Source organism: Oncorhynchus kisutch, linkage group LG26, assembly GCF_002021735.2.
Source record: "Oncorhynchus kisutch isolate 150728-3 linkage group LG26, Okis_V2, whole genome shotgun sequence".
NCBI classification, from domain to species: Eukaryota; Metazoa; Chordata; class Actinopteri; order Salmoniformes; family Salmonidae; genus Oncorhynchus; species Oncorhynchus kisutch.
Genome location: NC_034199.2, coordinates 25931855 through 25956485, shown reverse-complemented (window position 1 = coordinate 25956485; position 24631 = coordinate 25931855). Strand labels below are relative to the sequence as shown.

General features: G+C 41.6%; 1 protein-coding gene across 1 annotated transcript in view; it reads left to right on the top strand.

Annotated features, from left to right (window-relative positions):
- LOC109870965 (motile sperm domain-containing protein 2) overlaps positions 1-20741 on the top strand; it is a 30496-nt gene extending 9755 nt beyond the window's left edge. Inside the window, exons 10-15 of the mRNA XM_020461692.2 lie at positions 6315-6436; positions 15153-15246; positions 15378-15474; positions 16235-16364; positions 16650-16758; positions 20134-20741. Of these exons, the coding sequence (XP_020317281.1) occupies positions 6315-6436; positions 15153-15246; positions 15378-15474; positions 16235-16364; positions 16650-16758; positions 20134-20277 (696 nt within the window). The 3' untranslated portion in view covers positions 20278-20741. The remainder of the gene's footprint in view (positions 1-6314; positions 6437-15152; positions 15247-15377; positions 15475-16234; positions 16365-16649; positions 16759-20133) is intronic.
- The last annotated feature ends 3890 nt before the right edge of the window (positions 20742-24631 follow it).

Here is a 24631-nt window from a genome sequence, read left to right as displayed (position 1 = left end):
GTGGTATGTGAATGAGTCCATCTATACACGCGAGTGAGCACAATGGTCTTTGTTGACTCTAACAATCTACTTAGGCTATTGACTAATCTCTTGGTTTGCTGTGATTAAGGTTAGGGTCCTAATTCCAATCATGATATCCATTGCTTACAGTTTGTCTGTCTGCACACATTCTGCCGTCATGATCATGTTCTGCTACTCCTCTCTCTACATAAATATTGTCCTGCCTCCTGAATCAATACCAGTGTGTTTCAACAGTGTTGATACAGTAGCGTCCCAGAGCGATCAGCTAATTGCCTTTCTCTCTGTTTTGAACCAAGGGCTGGTTTTGGTAAGCCATTGTATGCTCTTAGCCTCACCAGCAGAAGTACTGAGTCCTGGAGAGTTCTGCAGTCTGAAAGGGCAGTCTGAGGGTTTTACTCATGTAGAATGTGTGAGTACCCCACCCTCGCCATCTAATAACCATCATCGACTCATTCAGCCTTTGATTGAATCCAAAATGGACCTGGATCAAACATTTCAAATTTGACCCCTACAATGTGTTGCACTTTTTGGACTCCATGAGATGATTTGGAATTTGATTATGTTTTTGAAGAGATTCATAGCCAATCAAGTAGGCTAAGATACATTACTCACAATACTGCATCATAAAAGAAGAAATGCTTTCCAACCTTGATGCCTGTCCCAGTGACCAGCTTTATAGCATGGTGGTATTTTATCCAACTTGAGTGTATTATATTACTTAATGTAACATTAGGGAAGTTGTTTTTCTGTAGTGAAAAGAAAGGAAGTGTGCCAAGTGTATACATGCCTAAATGTATTGTACTGACCTTTTAATCCAAAACCATACTGTATTGTATCACTGTTCAGTTCAAATGAGCTTTAAAAAAAAATAAGTGTAATTATTTTTTATTTCACCTTTTATTTAACCAGGTAGGCTAGTTGAGAACACCTTTATTTAACCAGGTAGGCTAGTTGAGAACAAGTTCTCATTTGCAACTGCGACCTGGCCAAGATAAAGCATAGCAGTGTGAACAGACAACACAGAGTTACACATGGAGTAAACAATTAACAAGTCAATAACAAAAAGTCTATATACATTGTGTGCAAAAGGCATGAGGAGGTAGGCGAATAATTACAATTATCTACTCTATTATAATGATGAATGTACTCATTGTTTATAATACTAGAGATAAGATAATTATACAGTCATGCTACCACCAGCACTAAAGTTTTTGGTATTTTTACCGCACTTATGTTAGCATATTTGCACTTACCTTATGACAGATATACCTGTAATTGCAAGACCTACCTCTGTGTATCGACACCGTTTCAAACGACGAGAGAGCAACTTTTCAAAAATCATCTGTATTGTGCCTTACTGTCAATAACCACTCCAGGGCCCCGCCTTTCAAAAGTTATTTATCCGGATTCGGCTATCAGATAGGAGTCCCCATTCAAGTCAATGACTTGTCCGTTTAATTCTTTATATTTCTATGCATTTAATCCTCTCGATAGGCGAAATCCAGATGAATAGCATTTCAAAAACTGTGCACAGATCATCGGACAGTCATTTCACGGTCTGCTTGGTGACGCTGCCCACAAATCATGTTATCAATTCAAGAATTTCATATGGGCTACATTTCTTAGACATTTCTGGATGTATGGATTTCATATTGTATCTGCTGCCTAGATCAGCCTTATTCACTCCAGCTTGCGTAGTGGCAAGACGGTCCTTTTTCATTTCTAAATGTTTGTTCCCGACCCCATGTCATTTTTTGGGGTGATTTCACATGTTACCCAGTAGGATTAATATTAGATGTAATGGCAAAATGTAGATTTCCGCCTAAATAGAGATACCCAAAAGTAACTGCTATTCATGTGTAATTACATGATTCTGACATGCTAACACTTGGTATATTTGGAAAGAAGTAATCTGTAAGATTGTGAGGAAATGATCAGAAGATAGATGGATAGTTACATAGTTCAGAGAACACAATCTCAAGCACACACAAAATGACTTATTTTATTTTGAAAGTGATCTTTCATTGACAAGTTATAAGTGAATTATTGATGCCCAGAGCTGGAAACGCATCAGGTGGCTTCCACAACATGTGAACAATATCAGAAAAAATATGGGATTGATAGACCTAACCACTAGAAATGGGCAGATGTTTTAGTAAGTGGTGTCAAGTGTGGTCACGGGACGTTTCCAAGTGTCGCTAAACCTCTCCACAGTGGCATATGTCTGTAAATTAGATAATACCAGTGCTATTACGTATTTGCATTTTTCAGTCTAAAAACACAATTTCTTCCATATAAACCTCACTCAAACATTGTATCAGTGTTATGGGGTATCCAGGGTACATTCAAGTGTCCTTCTCTCCAAAGTGTCTGAATGTGGTAATTGCACAGTTTTTGCACACTGGATGTGCCTAAAAGTTATTGTTCACAAAAAAATGATATTTCTACAACACCATCCTCTCTCAAACATTGTGGTGGTGTCGGGGGACATACTGAAGTTTGAAGTTATATTGAAGTTTTTTCATATTTTTCATGCGCATTTATATAGTCACTCAGTAGACATTCAATGTTGCCATTAATTCATACATTATCAGATAACATTGACAATAGGCTATACTTTTTCCTACCAACCTAGGGATTCATTTGATACCCCCCCCCCCCCCCCCCCCCCATATAGCTCAAGCACAGACCAAATTGAAGCTTACCTTGCAAGATGTTTGGTGAAAACATGTAAAATAAACATTTTAACTCTCGGGGCTGGTGATCAATAACAGTAGGTCAGAGTATTTTGATCCTGGTTTTGATTAACCAGAATGATAAACTGAACGTTTTGTTTTTCACTGTTTGATTAACAATTGATTTAGTTATGATTGTAACTCTTATGCAATTATTTGATTAGTCTATTTAATCAACGGAAATGCTGTAGTTTTTTATTTATTCAACAGATTAGTCTCTGCCAGTCAATTATGCTAATGTACATTTCAACAGTAGCTAATTAATCCCTGTTGTGTATTGCACTTGATTTGAACACTGAATAAAAATAGACATTTCAGAAGCAGCTCAGTGTCTCTTGATGTCTTTATTGTGTCATCTGTGTGTGTCGCAGCGGCCTGGTGGAGGTGTGCGTGTGTGTCAGACTCATTAGTGCTTGTACACGGATCACAGGCACATCCCAGTCACGTCTCATCCAACTCTCCCATCCTATCACATCTTCTCTCTCCTGCTGCACTCCCCCTCTCCCTATCTCCCATCTGGCTCACTCAAGCTGTGGGCCTGGCCTTGGTAATATACTATAGAGGCCAAATTACGCTCGCCCCACCACAACTGACCTTTCACCTGTCTTTCCATAACTTTCTGCCAACGTTGAACAAACCACGTGTTCATATCGGCTGTTCTGTGGTCTCGTGAACTCATTGTGTGGGTGGGTGTATGAGGGAGGGCGTTGGATGTGGGCGAAAGTTTACGTTTATTGAAGTGAAAGTGCTGACTAGCCATGGGACCATGTGTTCTCACAGGACATGTGTTTGTAGGGTTCCTCTTCTTGTTGCCTCACTATACTGTGAACAAGGTTCAGGGGTTGTCATGGGGATTGATGTGTTTATTTAGGAAATGAAATGACCTGTCACACACACACAGTCCCAAAATGTATTTAACTGATATAATTTGAAATAAATCCAATTTTATATCAGATTTGCTGAATACAACAGGTAGACCTTAGCGTGTAATGCTTACTTAAAGCCCTTAACCAAAAACGCAGTTAAATAAATAGTAAAAAAAAAAATTTGAATACAAAAATATAATCAAATCAAAAGGTAACACCAAGAAAATTACCTAACAATAACGAGGCTATATACAGGGGGTACCGGTACCTCAATGTGTGGAGGTACAGGTTAGTCAAGGTAATTTGTAAAGTGACTATGCATATATAATAAACAGCCAGTAGCAGCAGTCCGGGTAGCCATTTGATTAATTGTTCAGCACACTTATGGCTTGGGGGTAGAAGCTGTTAAGGAGCCTTTTGGTGCTAGACTTGGCGCACCGGTACCTCTTGCCGTTTGGTAGCAGAGAGAACAGTATCACTTGGGTGACTGGAGTCTTTGACAATTTTTTGGGCCTTATATACTGACACGCCTAGTATATAGGTCCTGGATGTCAGGAAGCTTGGCCCCAGCGACGTACTGGTCCGCACACACTATCCTCTGTAGCGCCTTGCGGTCGGAGGCCCGAGCAGCAGCCATACTAGGCGGTGCTGCAACCGGTCATGATGCTCTCGATGGTGCAGCTCAAGACATTTTTCAGAACCTGGAGACCCATGCCAAATCTTTTCAGTCTCCCGAGGGGGAAAAGGCGTTGTCGTGCCCTCTTCACAACTGTGAAGTGTTTGGACCATGAGTTTGTTGGTGATGTGGACACCAAGGAACTTAACTCTCGACCCGCTCCACTACAGCCCTGTCGATGTTAAAGGGGGCCTGTTTGGCCCTCCTTTACCTGTAGTCCACGATCAGCTCCTTTTGTCTTGCTCACATTGAGGGAGAGGTTGTTATGCTGGCACCACACTGCCAGGTCTCTGACCTCCTCCCTATAGGCTGTCTCATCATTGTCCGTGATCAGGCCTGCCACCGTTGTGTGGTCGGCAAACTTAATGATGGTGTTGGAGTCGTGCTTGGCCACACAGTCATGGGTGAACAGCGAGTACAGGACGGTACTGTGCATGCACCCCTGAGTGGCTCCAGTGTTGAGGATCAGCGTGGCAGATGTGTTGTTGCCTACCCTTACCACCTGGGGTGGCCCGTCAGGAAGTCCAGGATCCAGTTGCAGAGGCAGGTGTTTAGTCCCAGGGTCCTTAGCTTATTGATGAACTTTGTGTGCATTATGGTGTTGAATGCTGCGCTGTGGTCAATGAACAGCATTCTCACATAGGTGTTCCTTTTGTCCAGGTGGGAAAGGGCAGTGTGGAGTGCAATAGAGATTGTGTCATCTGTGGATCTGTTTGGGCGGTATGCGAATTGGAGTGGGTCTAGGGTTTCCGGCATGATGGTGTTGATGTGAGCCATGACCAAAGCACTTCATGGCTACAGACTTGAGTGCTACAGGGCAGAAGTCCTTTTAGGCCGGTTACCTTCGCTTTCTTGGGATCAGGGACTATGGTGGTCTGTTTGAAACATGTAGGTATTACAGACTCGATCACGGAGAGGTAGAAAATGTCAGTGAAGACACTTGCCAGTTGGTCCGCGCATGCTTTGAGTACAAATCTTGGTAAATCCGTCTGGCCTCGTGGCTTTGTGAATGTTGATCTGTTTAAAGGTCTTGTTGATATTGGCTACGGAGAGCGTGATCACACAGTCGTCTGGAACAGCTAGTGCTCTCATGCATGCTTCAGTGTTACTTACCTCGAAGCGAGCAACAAAGGCATTTAGCTCGTCTGGTAGGCTTGCATCATTGGGCAGCTCGTGTCTGGGTTTCCCTTTTGTAGTCCGTAATAGTTTTCAAGACCTGCCACATCCGACAAGTGTCAGAGCCTGTGTAGTAAGATTCAATCTTAGTCCTGTTTTGATGCTTTGCCTGTTTGATGGTTCGTCTGAGGACATAGCGGGATTTCTTATAAGAGTCTGGATTAGTGTCCTGCTCCTTAAAAGGGGCAACTCTAGCCTTTAGCTCGGTGCGGATGTTGCCTGTAATCCATGGCTTCTGGTTGGGATATGTACGTACGGTCGCTGTGGGGATGACGTCGTTGATGCACCTATTGATGAAGCCAGTGACTGAGGTGGTATACTCCTCAATGCCATTGGATGAATCCTGGAACATATTCCAGTCTGTGTTAGCAAAACAGTCCTCTAGTGTAGCATCCGCATCATCTGACCACTCCCGTATTGAGCGATTCACTGGTAATTCTTGCATTAGTTTTTGCTTGTAAGCAGGAATCAGGAACATAGAATTATGGTCAAATTTGCCAAATGGAGGGTGAGGGAGAGCTTTGTATGCGTCTCTGTGTGTGGAGTAAAGTTAGTATAGTTATTTAAAAAACAAAAACAAAATAGTATTTTTGTTCTTTTTTTTCTCTGGTTGCACATGTGCCTGCCGGGAGAAATGAGGTAAAACGGATTTGTTTGCCTGCATTGAAGTCCACGGCCACTAGGAGCGCCGCTTCTGGATGACTATAGTTAAGCATTTAATAGTTTTATTTAGAAATGAATAAATATTACTTATGAGAATATGTATATTTTAGAACACCTCTCCAAACAACGCACTTAGAATGATGACCTGATGAATGATCAACTGTTGTCTTGTTTCAGGTGTATTTCTCTGAGGAGAGTCTGAGCAGTCTGAAGCTGGATGACAACGACAAAGGAGACTGTCGGACGAAGGGAGCTAGGAAGCCACTGACCACATTCAAGGGCCCTCTTCTAAACGTCAGGTATTCAATGCAGCCCTCTCTTAGTCTTCTCTTGCTGAATATCAAATCAACCTTTACTCGCTAGGCACTCCTGTATCTCAGAAAGTATTGACAATTTATAAGCAATATGCTAATTCTTTCACTTTGCATTCTGGGTGGAATTTTCACCATATTGTTTATCCAATAGTTGCAGATATACAAGAGTTTCTAGAAAGTCAGGAAGGACTTGGAATTCAGAATCTCTCAGCTGTACTCAATGCTTAAAGAATAGCAGGACTAGTAGCACAGTGACTAGGCTGTAGCTAATCCATATCCACATGGGAAGGATTTGAATGGGTTGTAGAGTTTAGGATGAATGTTTTTGACACTCAAGCCCCGAGACAGATATCAATATGTTTGCACCTGGATGGATCGATTGATCTTGTAGTATCTGAACAGAAACAAAGGATGCCTGCGATCAATAGTGCATTGCGTGGAAATCAGTTGGGGCAGTTAATTACTGTGCTGTGATATTCAATAAAATTAATTGATTGATCATACCGACTATTACTTCCCATATTGACCAAGGAGCAACCAGTAGTCCCCATGCAAATTAGATGGCTAAATGAATGTGGCATTAGTGATCGAGTGACACTTGTGCAAAACATAGTTCAACGTCATTCTGTTACCTAATTGTACTCTTTTGTGTTGAACCTGATGTATAATTTATCTTGAGGCTGATTATAGAGTGCCATTATTCAGTGTTCTATGTTATTTGAAATAACTTTTATCTTTCCTAATCATTTTATAAGAATTTTTTGACTTAAGGTGACCTGTATGGGGTGCTGTTGTTGCTGTTGAGGTTGACTTCAGGTACAGTACTTGTGAGCTACCTCCATTGATGGCTATTTTGATGTCAAATCAGATCATTCCTCTTTTCCCTAGTCATTTCTGTCGAGTTCAGTTTTCTGGAGAGCTGACACTTTGATGTGAGATTTGACAGCTCAGGGCTACGTATTAGATGCAATTATGTCTCTGAGCTGTGTTAGTCCTGATTCCAGTGAGACCACGAGGAAGGCAGAACGCACTGAGAGGGGAGGGGCATGAGAGGGGAGGCTTTGATCTTCAGAATATGTTTGTCAAAAGGTTTCTTGGAGTCTAGAGAGTCATTCTGGGCTCAGGGGAGCGCTGTGCTCCTCAACACTTTACTGGGGCAAATAATAAATACGGGAGGATGTGGAGAGGAAGGAAGTTGGAACAATCTGTTTAGAGGAGCCGTACCCTATGGAATGTACAATGAGAGACTTTAAAGAATGGCGCCCGAGGAGATGGCTGCTGTTTTATGGGCTCCTAACCAATTGTGCTATTTTGTGTGTTTTTTCACGTTGTTTGTAACTTATTTTGTACATAATGTTTCTTCCACCATCTCTTAAGACCGAAAATAGCTTCTGGATATCAGAACAGCTATTACTCACCTTGAACTGGACAAAGATTTTTTTCTTTAACGAGTCAGATGCAAAGGATATACTCCAGATACCCGACCAGGCCCAAATTCCCATCATTTGCATGAAGAGAACACGCCAATACAGGGGGCGCAGGTCCGGGTGCCTTGTGAGAATTTGTTGGCGAGTGGGTAACCCACCTCTACCATCCGTCCTATTGGTCAATGTGCAATAATTGGAGAATAAACTGGATGAGCTCCGTTCAAGACTATCCTACCAACGGGACATTTAAAAACGGTAAAATCTTAAATTTCACAGAATCATGGCTGAACGACGACATGGATAATATACAGTTGGCAAGACCGAACCGCTGCCTCCGGTAAGACAAGGGTTGGTGGTCTGTGTCTATTTGTCAATAACAGCTGGTGTGCGAGTATTAAGTATTAAGGAAGTTTCAAAGTTTTGCTCGCCTGAGGTAGAGTGTCTCATAGTAAGCTGTAGACCACACTATTTACAGAGAGAGTTTTCATCTATATTTTTCGTAGCTGTCTATTTACCACCACAATCCGATGCTGGCATTCCACAAACTGAATAAAGCCATAAGCTTCCTAGTGGCTGGGGTCTTTAATGTAGGGAAACTTAAATCAGTTTTACCTCATTTCTACCAGCATGTTACAGTACATGTGCAATGAGGGGGGAAAAACTCCACACACAGAGACGCGTACAAAGCTCTCCCTAGCCCTCCATTTGAAAAATCGGACCATAATTCTATCCTCCTGATTCCTGCTTACAAGCAAAAACTAAAGCAGGAAGTACCAGTGACTCACTCAATACGGAAGTGGTCAGATGACGCAGATGCTATGCTACAGGACTGTGTTGCTAGGACAGACTGGAATATGTTCTGGGACTCGTCCAATGGCATTGAGGAGTATACCATATCAGTCACCTGGCTTCATCAATAAGTTCGATGACCTTGTTTCCACAGTGACCTACATACATACCCCAACCAGAAGCCATGGATTACGGGCAACATCTGCACGGAGGTAATGGGTAAAGCTGCTGCTTTCAAGGAGCGGGACTCTTACCTGGACTCTTATAAGAAGTCCCGCTATGCCCTCAGAGGAACCATCAAACAGGCAAAGCGTAAATATAGGACTAAGATTGAATCCTACTACACTGGCTCTGACGCTGGTTGGATGCGGCAGGGCAAACAAACTATTACGGACTACAAAGAGAAGCCCAGACGCCAGCTGCCCAGTGACACAAGCCTACCAGGCGAGCTAAATTACTTCTATGCGGGCTTCGAGGCAAGCATGCATGAGAGCACCAGCTGTTCCGGACGACTGTGTGATAACACCTTGGCCAATGTAAGTAAAACCTTTTAAACAGCTCAACATTCACAATACCTCAGGGCCAGACGAATTCGCCAACCGAATTACCAGGACATGTACTCCAAGCATGTGCTGACCAACTGGCAAGTGTCTTCACTGACATTTTCAACCTGTCCCTGGCCGAGTCTGTAATACCTACAGTAGCAGTCAAAGGTTTGGGCACCTACTCATTTTCATACTCATTTTCTACATTGTATTTTGTAGTTCATCACTATGCTAAGGACCCTGGGACTAAACACCTACCTCTGCAACTGGATCCTGGACTTCCTGACAGGCTGTCACCAGGTGGTAAGGGTAGGCAACAACACATCTGCCACACTGATCATCAACACGGGGGCCCCTCAGGGGCGTGTGCTTAGTCCCCTCCTGTACTCCCTATTCACCCATGATTGCGTGGCCAAGCATGACTCCACACCATTGTTTGCCGACGACACAACGGTGGTAGGTCTAATCACTGAAAACGATGAGACAGCCTGTATGAGGAGGTCAGAGACCTGGCAGTGTGGTGCCAGGACAACAACCTCTCCCTCAATGTGATCAAGACAAAGGAGATTATCGTGGACTACAGGAAAAGGAGGGCCGAGCACGCCCCCATTCTCATTGACGGGGCTGTAGTGGAGCAGGTTGAGAGCTTCAAGTTCCTTGGTGTCCACATCACCAACAAACTATCATAGTCCAAACACACCAAGACTGTCGTGAAGAGGGCACGACAATGCCAATTCACCCTCAGGAGACTGAAAAGATTTGGCATGGGTCCCCAGATCCTGAAAAATGTATTGAGCTGCACCATCAAGACTATTCTGATTGGTTGCATCATGCCTGGTATGGCAACTGCTCAGTCTCCGACAGCAAGGCGCTACAGAGGGTAGTGCGTACGGCCCAGTACATTACTAGGGCCAAGGTTCCTGCCATCCAGGACCTCTATACCAGGCGGTGTCAGAGGAAGGCCCTAAAAATTGCCAAAGGCTCCAGTCACCCTAGTCATAGACTGTTCTCTCTGCTACTGCACGGCAAGAGGTACCAGAGCACCAGGTCTAGGTCCAAAAGCTCCTTAAAACTTCTTAGGCATATGACAACAGCCAGTGAAAGTGCAGAGCGCCAAATTCAAACAACAGAAATCTCATAATTAAAATTCCTCAAACATCTTATACCATTTTAAAAGAATCATAAAACACGGGACGAGATGTTAAAAACTGTGCCAATAGATGGAATGCACTCACATGAGATTTGCCGTGATGTTGACAGAGTGGCATGGGAGATTTATTTCTTAGACTGGGTTAAGATGTCAATTTTGGGACACATCCTCAGTCGTGTGCCTTCGAATCAGTGGGTGTTTCGGCCTTTAATCACTAAACACCCTCATCAAAGGTGGCCAGCTAAAGGGTGATCAAGCCTTAGCTTGTGTCCCATGCCCAATTAAGATGTCCCATGGGACTATGCAAGGCATGAGCGTCCTCTTCCCTGAGCCAGCCCTACAGCTGACCGCATACCTCATATGCCCTCCTCAAGTTGGAGGGATCTGAATTGGGTTCTCAGGTGGGGGTTGGGGGTTATGAAGTTATAGCCCAGCAAGGGTCCTTCCGTTTGTTCCAGATCCACTGGCTGCCTCTTTCAGCTGCTTGAGAAAATGCTCTGAAGGTAATCTTGTTGTTAATCCCACAAGTGTCCGATTTCAAATAGGCTTTACAGCGAAAGCACCACAAAAGTCACGGAAAATTCAGCCATTTTTCCAGCCAAAAAGAGCAGTCACAAAAAGCACAAATATAGATAAAATTAATCACTAACCTTTGATGATCTTCATCAGATGACACTCATAGGACTTCATGTTACACAATACATGTATGTTTTGTTCGATAAAGTTCATATAAAAAAACTGGTGCGTTACGTTCACTAGTTCCAAAAACATCCAGTGATTTTGCATAGCCACATCGATTCAACAGAAATACGATGATGATGATAATGATGATAATACAAGTTATACACATGGAATTATAGATATACCTCTCCTTAATGCAACCGCTTTGTCAGATTTCAAAAAAACTTTACGGAAAAAGCATACCATGCAATAATCTGAGACGGCGCTCAGAAATATAATACAATTAGCCCCCATGTTGGAGTCAACAGAAACCAGAAATTACATGATAAATATTCCCTTACCTTTGATGATCTTCAGAATGCACTCCCAGGAATCCCAGCTCCACAATAAATGTTTGATTTGTTCGATAATGTCCTTTATTTATGTCCAATTAGCTACTTTTGTTAGCGCGTTTGGTATACAGTGGGGCAAAAAAGTATTTAGAAAGCCACCAATTGTGCAAGTTCTCCCACTTAAAAAGATGAGAGTCCTGTAATTTTCATCATAGGTACACATAAACTATGATAGACAAAATGAGGGGGAAAAATCCAGAAAATCACATTGTAGGATTTTTAAAGAATTTATTTGCAAATTATGGTGGAAAATAAGTATTTGGTCACCTACAAACAAGCAAGATTTCTAACTCTCACAGACCTGTAACTTCTTCTTTAAGAGGCTCCTCTGTCCTCTACTCGTTACCTGTATTAATGGCAGCTGTTTGAACTTGTTATCAGTATAAAAGACACCTGTCCACAACCTCAAACAGTCACACTCCAAACTCCACTATGGCCAAAACCAAAGAGCTGTCAAAGGACACCAGAAACTAAATTGTAGACCTGCACCAGGCTGGGAAGACCGAATCTGCAGTAGGTAAGCAGCTTGGTTTGAAGAAATCAACTGTGGGAGCAATTATTAGGAATTGGAAGACATACAAGATCACTGATAATCTCTCTCGATCTGGGGCTCCACGCAAGATCTCACCCCGTGGGGTCAAAATGATCACAAGAACGGTGAGCAAAAATCTCAAAACCACACGGGGGGACCTAGTGAATGACCTGCAGAGAGGTCATCAGTAATACACTACGCCGCCAGGGACTCAAATCCTGCAGTGCCAGACATGTCCCCCTGCTTAAGCCAGTACATGTCCAGGCCCGTCTGAAGTTTGCTAGAGAGCATTCGGATGATCCAGAAGAAGATTGGGAGAATGTCATATGGTCAGATGAAACCAAAATATACATTTTTGGTAAAAACTCAACTCGTCGTGTTTGGAGGACAAAGAATGCTGAGTTGCATCCAAAGAACACCATACCTACTGTGAAGCATGGGGGGTGGAAACATCATGCGTTGGGGCTGTCTTTCTGCAAAGGGACCAGGACGACTGATCCGTGTAAAGGAAAGAATGAATGGGGCCATGTATCGTGAGATTTTGAGTGAAAACCTCCTTCCATCAGCAAGGGCATTGAAGATGAAACGTGGCTGGGTCTTTCAGCATGACAATGATCCCAAACACACCGCCCGGGCAACGAAGGAGTGGCTTCGTAAGAAACATTTCAAGGTCCTATAGTGGCATAGCCAGTCTCCAGATCTCAACCCCATAGAAAATCTTTGGAGGGAGTTGAAAGTCCGTGTTGCCCAGCAACAGCCCCAAAACATCACTGCTCTAGAGGAGATCTGCATGGAGGAATGGGCCAAAATACCAGCAACAGTGTGTGAAAACCTTGTGAAGACTTACAGAAAACATTTGACCTCTGTCATTGCCAACAAAGGGTATATAACAAAGTATTGATATAAACTTTTGTTATTGACCAAATACTTATTTTCCACCATCATTTGCAAATAAATTCATTAAAAATCCTACAATGTGATTTTCTGGATTTTTCCCCCTCATTTTGTCTGTCATAGTTGAAGTGTACCTATGATGAAAATTACAGGCCTCTCTCATCTTTTTAAGTGGGAGAACTTGCGCAATTGGTGGCTGACTAAATACTTTTTTGCCCCACTGTACATATCCAAACGCTCGTTCATTTCTTCGGACAAAAACTTCAAATAGTTATATTACAGGTCGAAGAAACATTTCAAACTAAGTATAGAATCAATTATTAGGATATTTTTATCATAAATCTTCAATAAAGTTCCAACCGGAGAATTCCTTTGTGTCTTGAGGAGGAATGGAACATAAGTCAATATCATGTGGAATGCGCGTGACCAGGAAATGGCTCTCTGCCAGTAAGCTGACTCATTCAGCTCTTATTCAGTCCCACAACGCAGTAGAATCCTCATTCAAGTTTCTAAAGACTGTTGACATCTAGTAGGAAGTGCAACTTCATTCATATCCCAATGTGAATTCAATAGGGCCTGGTTTGAAAATCCACCAACCTCAGATTTCTCACTTCCTGTTTGGATTTCTTCATATGAGTTCTGTTATACTCACAGACATCATTCAAACAGTTTTAGAAACGTCAGAGTGCTTTCTATCCAATACTAATAATAATATGCATATATTAGCAACTGGGACTGAGGAGCAGGCCGTTTACTCTGGGAACCTTTCATCCAAGCTACTCAATACTGCCCCTGCAGCCATAAGAAGTGGACAGCTTCTACCCACAAACTATAAGACAGCTGAACAGCTAATCAAATGGCTACCTGGACTGTTTGCATTTTTTTTACACTGCTGCTACTCTCTGTTTATTATCTATCTATGGATGGTCACTTTACCCTTACCTACGTGTACGTATTACCTCAATTACCTCGACTAACCTGTACCCACACACATTGACTCTGTACCGGTACCCCCTGTATATAGCCTTGTTATTTTATTCTTACTCTTTTATTTATTTTTTACTTTAGTTTATTTAGTAAATCTTTTTCTTAACTGCATTGTTGTTTAAGGGCTTGTAAGTAAGCATTTCAGTGTAAGGTCTGCACCTGTTGTATTCGGCACATGTGACAAATTAAATTTGATTTCATTATATGCGCTAGACAGGGATTTGAATCCTGTTTGCCATTTCACTGAGTTTTCAGTAGGTACTGTAGCAGGCCATCAGGATTCCACAGCATTGCTGTGTGGGGAAGTGTTCACTGAGGCTGAATTATCCAATTACAGAATAATCCCTTAAACCTGAGCCTGTTTAAGCAGTCTTGGGGGGGGGCGCTGAGTGAATGGGGTGCGCTGAGTGAATGGGGTGTGCTGAGTGTTGAAGAGCGAATCAGAGCACCTTGTGGCTAATTTCTCAGGCCATGGATTTTTTGCACTGCTGCTCTGGATTTCACAGCTTTGATGCCAGATCACAGATGTTTTCACCCTAAACCTGGATAATAATGTGGTGTAATTCTCCATGTTCCCCATAAATGGGTTCAGCCAGGCTAGAGGCAGCCTAGTACCCAGGAGCCTGACAGACAGCTCCATATGGGTCAGGAGGAGACACAGCACATCAGAGACTGAGCGTTTGGCCCAGAGGAACATAGTCAAGAGCTATTTCTCTGGAAAGAACCCCCTTTAAAAATATGCTAAAGAACATGTTGACGTCAATCAAGGCTCTCCATATGTTGAGAGAAGAATATAATTCTGCTAAATGGCACACACACGTCGGTTTCAGCATCTCTGTAGGATACCAGGCTTTTTGTTTACTTATGCCTGCACAGATGAACATAATCTGCCATGTGTTAGCTAATAATATTGAGGTAGATGGGGTACAGCAGCTGTTTAGTAAATTTGTAACAACAGAAACTAACAGAAGCTAACGGAAGTTACACGTCCCTGGGTAATCATACTAAAATCACTCTCAGGAAGCAACATCTTCATCTAAGCTCACGAAGCTTAGTCAAAAAGATTGTTAAAGCTAAGATATCACAGAGAGGAACAACAACAGCACGCTGTAATGCAAGCTGCTGTTGCTATCCACTTTTAACAGATGTATTGGCTTGTTTTGAACACCCAGATAGCCATTGTGGCCAATGGCTTAAAGAAAAATACATTCATTTATTTAGTTAGACACAAATTCAGTCGTAGGAACCTTCTCTTCATATGCTGTTTCTCCTGTAAAATGTGACGTCTTTTCTCTTTCTTCCAGTCCAGCAGAGGAGCTGAGTTTTGGCACCAAAGAGTCGGAGAGGAAGTGTCTTATCATCCTCGATAATGTGTCCAAGAATCAAGTGGCCTTCAAGGTGTGTGTGTGTGTGTGTGTGTGTGTGTGTGTGTGTGTGTGTGTGTGATACACAGTGGTGTGCTTTTGCACAAAATACACAATGTTGTTGTCAGTCTCCAAGCTGACCTGAGTGTGTGTGTCCCTCTACAGGTACGAACCACAGCACCTGAGAAGTACAGAGTGAAGCCCAGCAACAGCAGCTGTGAACCGGGCGCGTCTGTGGATATAGTGGTGTCTTTACATGGCGGTAGAGTACTGATCTTATCTCTCTGCACTGTCTCTCCTCCTCTTACCTACTTCGTCCTTTGAATGTTTCCAAATGCTCCTGCAGAAACTTCAGAATAATCAAAAGGTCCAGTCTATTCATTTTGGGAAGTGCTGACAGAGTGCAGCTTTCTTTTGCCCGACATACATATTTTAAGAGTGATAAAATAATAATCTCTTATCTTCCCCTAAACCGAGACTTCAGAAATCTAACAGAGGGTGAATAAACTTTATTGAGACACTTTATTGAGAGTACTCTCCTGGAAGGCTGAAACCTCTAAGGTCAATGTTTTTACCTCAATCACTTGAGACCAACATTGAGTTGGGATGCAGGGACTTGGCTGATAAGAAGTTCCGAGGCGTTCAAGCATGGACATGTCAATCATGGCCTCTGATGTACTAGACATGGGTTTTTTGAAGATTTGAATTCTGGCACTATTCCAAAGTTTGAGGGTTTTCTTCTCTCTCTCTGGGTTTTAACTTTGAAACTCATTAATTACATGTTTGAGAGCCGCCGTCTATCGCTTCCATCTTGTTCACTTAGTTCTAGTGGATAAGAACCCTCACTGTATCTGTAAATGAGTCAGCTCTTTCACTTCTATATCTGAGACTTTGATGCTGACAGCAGTGGGGTGATCCCATCCATATGTAGGACTCTAGATACATAAACTGAACAATATACAGAGATTAAATATCATTCAGAGTTCAATGAGAGAACGAGTGCCCTGGATGTGTTTGTGCAGGCTACCAGGCGTCTCTGCAGGACCGCTTCTTGGTCATGGCTGCTGAGATGGAGCAGAACGCTGGTGCTGGATCACCAGAGCTCGCTCAGTTCTGGAAGGACGTGCCCAAAACCAAGATCATGGATCACAGGTACACCACCATCAATGTCTCATCATGGACGGGAATGGGAATATGTGAATACCTTTTTATACGTTTTTATTACCAGTTCATTCAAGGGGCAGGTAGTCATTTGATATGCTACTATCAAAATCTATAATGACCTCAAGATAACTTTGATTGACTTAACCCATTGTAGTCTTGCAGTGTACATCACAGATTGCCTCAGCATGGCTAGTGAATGTCAGTGACCTAGCAGGCTGATAATCCCCTCTACCCGGCCCTTTCTGACATGACTGTGTCCTGTCCTTCCTGTAGATTACGATGTCACGTCCTGGAGAGCACTAAGCCCATTCTGAGCTATCCGAGTGGATGTGACAACCCTGTGGAAGGAGGAGCCAATGGCCACCCAGACCTGCACACAACGGTGAACTCTGATTGGAATATACACCTCATCCCACAATAACTTATTAACCTATACAGTGCCTATAGAAAATCTACACCCCCTTGAACTTTTTTCACATTTTGGTGCATTACAAAGTGTGATTGAAATGGATTTAATTGTAAAAAAATAAAAATAAATAAGGGGGGGGGGTAGAGGAATTGATCTTCACAAAATACTCTGTAATGTCAAAGTGACAAGTATTAAAATGTAATAAGTAAAATATAGTTGTTGCATAAGTATTCACCCTCCCTAAATTAGTTCAGAAGTAAAATGTGGCTTAACATCAAACTGAACTGAACTGAACTGAGCTGCAGGACAGGAATGAAACTGCTCAGGGATGTTAATTTCTTACGGGTATGTTTGACGGTGGCGTCCCACCTGGCCAACATCCAGTGAAATTGCAGAGCGCGAAATTCAAAAATACTAAATTCAAATATTTAACATTCTTGAAAATATATGTGTTATACATCAAAATAAAGCTGAACTTTTTGTTAATCCAGCCGCCGTATCAGATTTCAAAAAGGCTTTATGGCGAAAGCAACCATGCAATTTATGGCGAAAGCAAACCATGCAATTATGAGGACAACACCCCACATACAAACACATGAAAATCATATTTCAACCAGGCAGGTGTGACTCGAAAGTCAGAAATAGCGATATAAAAAATGCCTTACCTTTGATCTTCCTCTGTTGGCACTCCAAAAGGTCCCAGTTATATCACAAATGATCCTTTTGTTCGATAATGTCCTTCTTTATATCCATAAAAACTTAGTTTAGTTGGCGCGCTTCATTGTCAATAATCCACTCAGTTTCCCTTCCACAAAATGCATACAAAATTAATCCCAAACGTTACTAATACTTTTCCAAACAAGTCAAACAACGTTTATAATCCAACCTTAGGTATCCTAATACGCAAATAAACAATACAATTTAAGACGGAGAATAGTATGTTCATTACCGGAGATAAAGAAGAAAGAACGTGCTTTCCTCCTCGCGCTTGGAAACACTACAGCCAAAATGGGAGCCACTTAGAAAAACTACAATTTCTTGGTCATTTTTCCAAAAACCAGCCTATAATTCTTTCTAAAGACTGTTGACATCTATTGGAAGCCCTAGGAACTGCAATTTGGGAGGACTTGGGCTTATAATTATAGTACTAGCCATTGAAAATAGTGGTAAGCTGAAATTCTTATTTGGGGGGGATGGTTTGTCCTCGGGGTTTCGCCTGCCATATCAGTTCTGTTCTACTCACAGACATAATTTTAACAGTTTTAGAAACTTTAGAGTGTTTTCTATCTAAATCTACCAATTATATGCATATCCTAGCTTCTGTAACAGGCAGTTTACTTTGGGCAGGCTTTTCATCCGGGTGTCAAAATACTGCCCCCTACCCCAGAGGTTTAACATGAGGCCATTGGTGACTTTAAAACAGTTACAGAGTTCAATGGCTGTGATGGGAGAACTGAGGATGTATCATTATTGTGTAGACTTCACAATAATAACCTAAATGACAGTGAAAAGAAGAATACAAATATATAGAATATATATTCCAAAACATGCAACAAGACACTAAGGTAATACTGCAAAAAAACACGGCAAAGGAATACACTTTTTGGCATAAATGCAGAGCTGTATGTTTGGGGCAAATCCAACACGTCACTGAGTAGCTGCCTCCTTATTTTCAAGCAGGGTGGTGGCTTCATCATGTTATGGGTGGGCTTGTAATCATTAAGGACTGGGGAGCTTTTCAGGATGAAAAGAAACGGGATGGAACTAAGCACAGGCAAAGTCCTAGAGGAAAACCTGCTTCAGCTGCTTTACACCAGACACTGGGAGAGGAATTCACCTTCCAGCAGGACAATAACCCACATCAGAAGGCAAAATCTACACAGTGAATGTTTGTGAGTGGCCAAGTTACAGTTTTTACTTAAATCTGTTAAATATATGCCAAGAATTGAAAATGGCTGTCTAGCCATGGTCCCCAACACCTTGACAGAGCTTGAAGAATTTTGAAAATAATAATGGGGAAATAATTTTTTATTTAATTTATTTTACCTTTATTTAACTAGGCAAGTCAGTTAAGAACAAATTCTTATTTTCAATGACGGCCTAGGAACAGTGGGTTAACTGCCTGTTCAGGGGCAGAACGACAGATTTGTACCTTGTCAGCTCGGGGGTTTGAACTTGAAAGCCTCCGGTTACTAGTCGAACGCTCTAAACACTAGTCGAATGCTCTAACCACTAGGCTACCCTACAATACAGGTGTGAAAAGTTATTACTCCACTTACCCCAGGAGACTTACAGCTGTTATCGCTGCCAAAGGTGTTTCTAACGTGTAATGGAGCACATACGGACTAAATCGCACACATGTTGATTTTGTCCATCCACACCAGACACGATCAGGAGATGCAGGTTGAAATATAAAAACAAACTCTGAACCAACTATATTAATTTGGGGACTGGTCAAAACACATTAAACATTCATGGCAATTTAACTAGCTGGCTTGCTGTTGGTAGCTAATTTGTCCTGGGATATAAACATTGGGTTGTTATTTTACCTGAAATGCACAAGGTCCTCTACTCCGACAATTAATCCACAGATAAAAGGGTAAACTGAGTTTGTTTCTAGTAATCTCTCCTCCCTTAAGGCTTCTTCTCTTTTGGACTTTATATGGCAGTTGGCAACCAACTTTAAGGTGCATTACCACCAACAACTGGACTGGAGTGTGGACTTCACTTCATCTTTCAATCACCCACGTGGGTATATGCTCCTAAACACAAATGAGGAGATGGGAGAGGTGGGACTTGGAGTTCTATTTTAATGCCTGGTTATGCAGACACTTGCGAGCAGTTTGGATGAAATGATTGAATAAGGTATGTGTACATTTATTTTGAAATGCTCACGCACGTAACGCGAGTGGTGTGGTCAGCATTTCAGGGGGGGGGGGTCTTATCTAATCAAGGTATTTTTGTTTTTTATATTTCATTCATCTTTAAAATTAAAGAATATTTTGTGTAGATAGTTGACAAAAAATGACAATTGCATCCATTTTAATTTCACTTTGTAACACAATATAATGTAATATATATATATATTTTGTGTGTGTGTGTGTATTATATATAATCTAAGGGGAGTGTAGACTCTATAGGCACTGCATATTAACCAATGTATTTTCTGTACTTGAACTTGATTTACTTTCTTTGTATAATCTTTTTTTACACAATTAGAGCCATTGTGGTTATAATTATGGTGAATTGTGTAGTTTTCTGAAACATTTTAGTGGTGTCAAATTGATATGGGAGACTGAAATGTGAATAAATTAGTAAGATGAAGTAATCAAATGCTCTCCTCTGCAGCTGATGCGTGTGATGGTGTGTAACGCCAGGCTGGAGCAGAAGCTGGACCAGTGTCTGTGGGTCCAGCAGGTCCTGATTGGTCTGGTGCTGGTTGTCATGATGTTCAGCTTCCTGACTCTCTACCACCTTTCTGGGGCTTCCTGACTTGACTCAACCTTGTCTACAGCAGCTTAAAGCTAAACCAACAGACAGGGCTGGTATTGGACTTGGTGATAAAAAAAACAAAGGCAGACTCTCTTCTCTACAATGTCTGTCGTCATGAAATGGAGGAACGCTTTATTATGTAGCAGTGAACTAGGGACATGTGGAGTTGTCAGTCAGTTGCCCAGAGAGATTCTTCATAGTCTCCTTGGCGTTGTGAGAGGTACCGTAGCTAAAGACTCCCGATACCGTGAAATGAAGTCAATAATGTATTTTTGTTACTAATCATGGAATTATAAATTAAGTATTTATTGCAATATGTAACATATTCATTATTTCAATATGTAATATGTAACATGACAAAGGAGATTTAGTTAATTTTTCTGATCCTAATGAACATTTAATTTGAAATATATAGTATAAAAATATCAGGTCAAGAATAAACGTGCACTTTTTCTTTAAACCAATTGCAATTTGTTTGGCTTATAAAATGGCTAAAATAAGTGTCTGGCATGTGCAAGGCACTACCCAACATGAGCTTCTCCATCCTGATACAGTAGATAACCATCTCAGTCCTGAAGCAAGCCTCAAACTTCTCTCTTTTGACCCTGATTTTACTTCAACAGTATAACAGTGTGCCTTGCCACCCTCCCTCTTTGATAAAAGCCTTATCAATCCCGGGGTTCCTAATTGAAAAAATAGTAGTGTGTGACCTCAACAAACCTCTCCCCACTTACCTCTGGGGAGCCTAGGGAGATCTCTTTCTGTGCTATCGCCCTCCATTTGTTTTAATGACCCTACGCTGGCAAACCTAAAAATACCTGGCAATTACTGGTGAGGATGGGGAAATGGCAGAACCCACAGAGCTCAGTGGGAAGGCTGGGTATCTATAACAAGATTCAGCGCAGAGCAGTCAACCACAGAGCCAGTGCAGGGGATCACACTTAGAATATTATAATGAACAAAAATATAAATGCAACATGCAGCAATTTCAAGGATTTTGCTGAGTTACATCAGGAAATCAGTCAATTAAAATAAACTCATTAGGCCCTAATCTATGGATTTCCCATCACTGGGCTGGTGTGCAGCCATGGGTGGACCTGTGAGCGCATCGGCCCACCCACTTGTGAGCCAGGCCCAGCCAATCAGAATGTTTTCCTCACAAAGGGGCTTTATTGCAGATATAAATACTCCTGTTCTGACTGCTCTGCAGCTGGTCTGCTGTTGGTGGTTGATTTGCATTTTGCCCTCAAAAAGATAGTGTTTGGTCTGGCACTGAAGACATCATTGTTTCATGTGCATTGGCTTTTGTCTTGCTTCGGTTGGAGCCTTTTCTTTTTCTTATATAAGACGATCACGTTCAGCTACCTCATGTTTCCTAACAGTGCTATTTCTGTGTTTTTCCTCATTCACATGTGATGTTTTGAACTCTCCCTTTTCTCTTAAAGGGTTCCTATGTATGAGTCTTTACCACGCGATTGAGAAACCTCTCTCCCTGCATCAATGGACTGTTTGTATTAGTCACTGGATCGTTTTAGGAGAATGTGTGCAGTGGGTGTAAAACTTGCATTATTTGTTATATTTTTGCTCTCACTGAGAATCGCTTTCGCAGCTATTTGAGGCGGTAAGTGCCTGTGCATTTAGCAGGAGGACAAAGCTAAATGGAGTGCCAGGTTCTCTAGGGGGCTTTAGGTAAAAGCTTTAGCATCAGATGCAGGTGGGTAAGCTCTAAGTGCATCTATACCTCCTTCAGTACCTGACCAAGTCTGTCAGAATCCACTCAGAGACAGATTGATCCTGTTGGTTACATAAGGTGGTCCAAAACCCAATATGAACATCCTCCCAGGCAGGCTCCCACCCGCTCTCACCACTAATGCATTACATTCAGTCATTACAGTAGAGAAAGTTGTTCATTACATGTTTGAAAATGTGTAGCCACACGACTGTCTTCTCTCCCCCCTGAGAGACAGACTCAGTCTCTTTTCTTGATTTCCCAGATGCCACTAATTACATGGGTCTGATAAGTCTGACCGGGGAGTCTCAGAAGTCACAATATCCTCCACAATATTGATTTAACATTCAGCACTAGTAAATCAAAGGCTGGCTCAATGCGCACGGATGGCCCAAGATGCTTATTGTACGTTTTGAAGGGACAATGATTTACCTCAAGCAGTAAATTGGGAGAGGGGATCGATGAAGAGGTAATGAGTATTGCGAATAATGAGAAGCCGTGTATGTGGCTCAGCAGCTATTGCTGTATCATCACAGAAAAGGAAAATCGCGTTCATGGCAGCACATTATCTCCTGTTGAAGTTATAGACATGGAGAAGAGACATGATGACAGACAGGCTACCATGAACCATATACATGAATGACACCTCTTCTGGGGCTTGTTTAATAATCAATTGTTCATAAGCAATAATTTAAATGAATGTGGTCATCGCAGTATCCATTTTTATGGAAAGAAATTGCTCCCTTTACTCTGGTTATGAAATAACTCAATAATGACCACCCTATTGTTTTGTAAGTAATAGTTTTTTTGAAGGGGAATAGAAAAGTGTTTACCCCACACTGTCCCAGAAACCATATTACTGGTCAAATTTCCACATTCTTAACTGGAAGACTAGGTATCAGATGGATCCTTCATTAGCAACATTTATTTTGTTTCAATCTCCAGTGTCATCGCTTGGGGTATGATGAGGAATACAGTGGACCGCACAAAAGCGAGAGAAGGCAATCAATATATCACTCTGGCTAAATGTATCACCTCTTACAGGACACACACTTCTGTGTCTCCAATCGTCCATTTATCTCCCAGTGATTGGCTTTAGTTTTTCCTGATTATCTTGATTCATGGTAAGACTTTGGGGCGGCATCTCCTTCCACAAAGCTTGATTGAATGCTGATTTAAGTGACAATGGAATAGCCATGCTATAACCTATCAATTTTATTCAGGAGAAAACCCTTTATTCTGTCTAATTATGATGCGTGTGTGCGTGTGTGCACCTACAGTGCCTTTGGAAAGTATTCAAACCCCTTGACTTTTTCCAAATTTTGTTACGTTACAGCCTGATTATAAAAAATTATTAAATAAAAACATTTCCTCAGCAATCTACACACAATAATGACAAATGACAAAACATTATTATTTTTATGTTTGCAAATTTATTTAAAAAAAAAGTTAAATACCTTATATGTAAGTATTCAGACCCTTTAATATGAGATTCAAAATTGAGCTCAGGTGCCTCCTGTTTCCATTAATCATCATTGAGATGTTTCTACAACTTGATTGAAGTCCACCTGTGGTAAATTCATTTGATTGGACATGATTTGGAAAGGTACGCACGTATTTCTACAGTTGAAGTCGGAAATTTTCCAAATACATTTAAACTCAGTTTTAACAATTCCTGACATTTAATACTAGTAAAAAATCCCTGTTTTAGGGTCAGTTAGGATCACCACTTTATTTTAAGAATGTGACATTTCTGAATAATAGTAGAGAGTGATTTATTTGAGCTTTTATTTCTTTCATCACATTCCCAGTGGGTCATCATTTACCCTCCCTCATGATGCCATCTATTTTGTGAAGTACACCAGTCCCTCCTGCAGCAAAGCACCCCCACAACATGATGCTGCCACATCTTCGGCTTGCAAGCCTCCCCCTATTTCCTCCAAACATAATGATGGTCATTATGGCCAAACAGTTGTATTTTTGTTTCATCAGACCAGAGGACATTTCTCCAAAATGTATGATCTTTGTCCCCATGTGCAGTTGCAAACTGTAGTCTGGCTTTTTTTATGGTGGTTTTGGACCATGGCGCCACACCAAACTGGAAGTCTTCCGACTAGCTTGGAAAGACAGTACCATGCAGTATCGAAGAGCCCTTACTGCTGCTCGATCATCCTATTTTTACAACTTAATTGAGGAAAATAAGAACAATACGAAATTTATTTTTGATACTGTCGCAAAGCTAATTAAATAGCAGCATTCCCCAAGTGAGGATGGCTTTCACTTCAGCAGTAATAAATTCATGAACTTCTTTGAGGAAAAGATCATGATTATTAGAAGCAAATTACGGACTCCTCTTTAAATCTGCACAACTCTGCCAGGACCTAGGATCAAGAGAGACACTTAAGTGTTTTAGTACTATATCTCTTGACACAATGATGAAAATAATCATGGCCTCTAAACCTTCAAGCTGCATACTGGACCCTATTCCAACTAAACTACTGAAAGAGCTGCTTCCTGTGCTTGGCCCTCCTATGTTGAACATAATAAACGGCTCTCTATCCACCGGATGTGTACCAAACTCACTAAAAGTGGCAGTAATAAAGCCTCTCTTGAAAAAGCCAAACC